At 24.2% G+C, this 3,861-nt stretch overlaps 1 protein-coding gene across 1 annotated transcript; it reads right to left on the bottom strand.

Moving 5' to 3' along the window:
- Positions 1-263: 263 nt before the first annotated feature.
- Positions 264-1,919, bottom strand: LOC110667298 (cytochrome b-c1 complex subunit 8). The gene is made up of 2 exons (XM_021828102.2): positions 1,628-1,919; positions 264-552 (listed from the first exon to the last, which is right to left on the bottom strand). Exons 1-2 carry the CDS (start codon positions 1,795-1,797, stop codon positions 504-506), a joined length of 219 nt encoding a protein of 72 aa, XP_021683794.2. The 5' UTR covers positions 1,798-1,919; the 3' UTR covers positions 264-503.
- Positions 1,920-3,861: the final 1,942 nt, after the last annotated feature.

Raw genomic sequence — 3,861 nt, 5'->3', positions numbered from 1 at the left:
CAAGTTTAAACCCTAACATCCTATCCAAGACAAAATTATGCAGAATAAAACAATGAGTTCTTGTCAGCCCAAAAGAAAGTTAAAACAAAACAATCACACGCTATAGGGGGCTCCAACTCTTGTACTGCTTATAAAATCATTGAATCAAACCTAAATTCGATTTGAGGTCACTCGGACTAATATATACACACACCCACCCTCCGATCTCTCCCTTGCATTACCCATAACCGAAGTAAGATAATGAACATAGGACAAGCATTAAATAATTGGCAAAAGTTTAACCCCAAATTTGTTAAATATTTAGCAATTCTGACAACATGTCAAGGACAAAAAGAGATTAAACATTGGCTACAAGTAGAATGATTCACAAACAAAAGTTTGCTAAATTTTGATAACTGCAATTGCAGCTAACACCCAAGCATTCAGCTTATTTTCTAGTAAAACAAGAAAAATATTAAGTCTTCCACATAAAAGCAAACATTCCTTTGACCACATTCATGACCTCAGTACCTGTGCTCCAACTTCTCCTTTTCCTTGTACTGCTGCACATAACTGCATGGATTACAAGATATGAAAAGAAGGGGGTGGGGTGGGATGGGGGGAAGGAAGAAGCATTAGCTACAATTAATAATAAAAACAAAGACAGACAGCAAAATGGAACTGTTCAAATTTAAAGATTTAAAAGACAGACAAATCCCCAGATTAAAAGGTGGTGACAGTTTTGATTATTTAGGCTCTTTTTTTAAGTAACTACCTTCTCTATGACAAAATTTTCTTGAATTTTCCTGTTTGGTTACAAAGAAGTTCGCAAGAACGTTTGGACAAGTAAGAAGACCTATTTTCCCCTTTGTAATTGAACAGGAGACAAAACAAATAGAAAAAAAGAAAGAAAATTAATATGATGCGTCTGAAATTGGAAAAATAGCACCTGGATTATACTTCCCGTATCTTTCTTGGGTAAAAAGATTTGCAAAATAATTATGAAATAATTAATGGAAAAGTCATCTAAAGCAAGATAATAGAGTTAGAACAATGCAACTCTCAATCAATAGACAAGTAATACAAAAATTCTGCATGCAACTACTCCAAACTCCAAAGTTCTCATGATTTTAGCATAAACCACGAGATAATCCTGATGCTCAAATATTGCAAGTTCCTCATAGATAAGATGACAATTAGCGTTTCAAGAGTGGCAAAAAATAAGAGAGTACAGATAAAACTTGGGTAGAAAAGCATTGCCAACGATTCCAGCAAAATACAATCACAAATAATATGGATAGCTTTTGAGTTTGGCAATTTGTGGAGACAAAATATTGGTTAAATTACACACCAGAAAAAACTGACTACAGCTATAGCGACAAACACTAGTTCAAGCAATCGAAAACCCATTGTTGGATTAGTTTGATCATTATAACCAATCCCATTACTTCTAAATCATTAACATCAATGAAGAAACAAAGCATGAGTTTGATACGTCAATTTTGTTGGGTTCATCTTCCATATTTAATAAAACCCAAAAGTATCGTATTCTTATATGCAAAAAGCTGATCTGGGATTAGGGTTTTCACATCAGAACAATGAAAATTAATTAGGAGAAAAAATGTAAGAAAGAGAGGAAATGAAGTACGTGTAAGTGGCGACGAGAGGGGCGAGAAGAAGGGTGGCGCTGATCCAGTTCTCAGAGACCTTGTGGTGGATCTTGGTGGGCAGATCCTTCCAGAGACCACTCATTGTCTTCTGCTGGAATGGTGAAAGAGCATACACCACCGCCTTCATTCTCACTGGCTGCTTCCCCATGTCTCTCCTTCTTCCGAAGGTTTTTGATTTCCTCCTGATTGTCTATAGAAGATTAAGCCAGAACACACTTTCTCTTGCTTCCCCAATTCCACATGAAGAGCTTTGTTTACATTTGCCAGGCAGCAGCCTTGGCAATTTGACCATTTCTGGATTCTGTTCTTCTTGAAGCCCATTGGGCTATTGGACTTCAAAAACTCTTGTATAAAGGTTTAATTGTTTTTTTTTTTTTATAATTATATTATTTTTTAATAATTTAATTCAATTTAAAAAGTTAATTATAATTTACTGGATAATTAAAATTAAAGTTAGGATGATTATGCGGCCTATTATTTTTTTAAATTATGAACCATATATATTTAAGTATTATTAGTTACGTTTTATATTGATTTACTCATTATATAAATTTATAATTTAAAAAATTTTATATAATTTTCTTTAAATTTTTTATATAATATAATATATCATTATATGTTATTTTTTATAGCAAATTAAATTTAATTATTCATTAATATAATTATATTTTACTTTTAGTTAAAATTAATTTAAAAAATTATAAAAAAAATAAAATTAATAAGTTATATATTTTAATCAATTGAAATATTATAAATAAAACATATAAATAAAATTTTTAATATATATTATTTTAGTGATTATAATATTATAAATAAAATACCATAAATATGATATGAAAATATAAATATTTTGATTTTGTAAATTAAAATTTATTATTTACTAAAAATTATTTTCTAAATAGCTTTAATTTTTTTTAATAAAGTTATTATAATATATTTAAAATAGAGATTATAAAGAAAAAAATATGTATTTTATTACTTGATTTTATCTTATTGAAATAAAAATTTTAGAATTAATAATTTTTTATAAAAACATTTTTTTATAATTTTGTAAATAATAAAAATAATAAAAGATGTTTTTGAAAATTCCAATGTTCCCCTCTTTCCACTTTTTTTTTTTTTGACTTATTGTATCAATCTTAACACTTATTAATGAATTAAAGGTAATCAAAAATAATAACATATCATTATTAATTATTTTAAAATTATGACTAGAAAAAAAAATTAATAATTAAAATTACATCACCTGATTTAAATCAATTTTGATTATAAGTTAAAAAAAATTTTAAAATTATGTTAAAATTATTTAAAAAATAGCTATAATCAAATATGTTAATTACTATGTTAATTTTTTAATAATATTTTTGTAACTAATTTTTTTTACTAATAATTTTAAAATAATGTGAATAATCTTTTTATTCTTCCAATTATTCTCCTCATTTTCCGTTATATATATATATATATATTTTTTTTAAATGTGTATTGCGCATTTTTTACACTTATTGTACGCACCCGTAATTTTAATATTTTTATAGAAAATCTTTTATTAAGTTTTATATAATATAATATTATTATAATATATTAATTATTATTATAATAATATAACAATTTTTAATTTTTCATGACATGTATGTTGAATGTGCGCTTATAATTTTTAGACTAAGTTAATGAAAATAAAAATATATTAATGAAAATAAAAAATTATAAAAGTGGAATTTATTATAAAAATTTTATTATTATAATATAATTTTATAATTAGTATTTTATGAATATATAAATTTAACTATTTATTATATTATTGATTCATATATTTTCATGTTAAATTTTTTTAATAATAAAGTATTGAGTTTATCAAAACTAATTAGCGTTTGATATTTTATAATTTTTATAAAATATATATAATTAACATAAAATTTTAAACTTTAAACTTTTATCAACCCTATTTAAGAATTTATATATATAATAGTAAAATAAATCCAATTTGTTATAATTTCATATAATGTTAATCTTTTTTATTTTTAGTTATTTTTTATTATATTTTTAATTTTATTTGATAAAATTAATTATAAACACCTATATCCATAAATATCAATATTATTAATTTTTATTTAATATATAATATTTTATATAATTTCATATTTTCTTATGATATAGAGAAAACTTTAAAATAAGTTTAATAAATATATTAATTTAAAATAAGATTAATAAATAT

The sequence above is a fragment of the Hevea brasiliensis genome, chromosome 12 (assembly GCF_030052815.1).
Source record: "Hevea brasiliensis isolate MT/VB/25A 57/8 chromosome 12, ASM3005281v1, whole genome shotgun sequence".
Taxonomy (NCBI): Eukaryota; Viridiplantae; Streptophyta; class Magnoliopsida; order Malpighiales; family Euphorbiaceae; genus Hevea; species Hevea brasiliensis.
Note: the sequence above shows the minus strand (reverse complement) of the source record. Positions and strands in the feature narration are given on the sequence as shown.

Excerpts from the sequence above, each read along its gene's own strand:
- LOC110667298 (XM_021828102.2), bottom strand. The coding sequence starts at position 1,797 with ATGGGGAAGCAGCCAGTGAGAATGAAGGCGGTGGTGTATGCTCTTTCA. Across the intron at positions 553-1,627 it reads CCTCTCGTCGCCACTTACAC|TTATGTGCAGCAGTACAAGG; the intron begins GTACTTCATTTC and ends TAATCCATGCAG.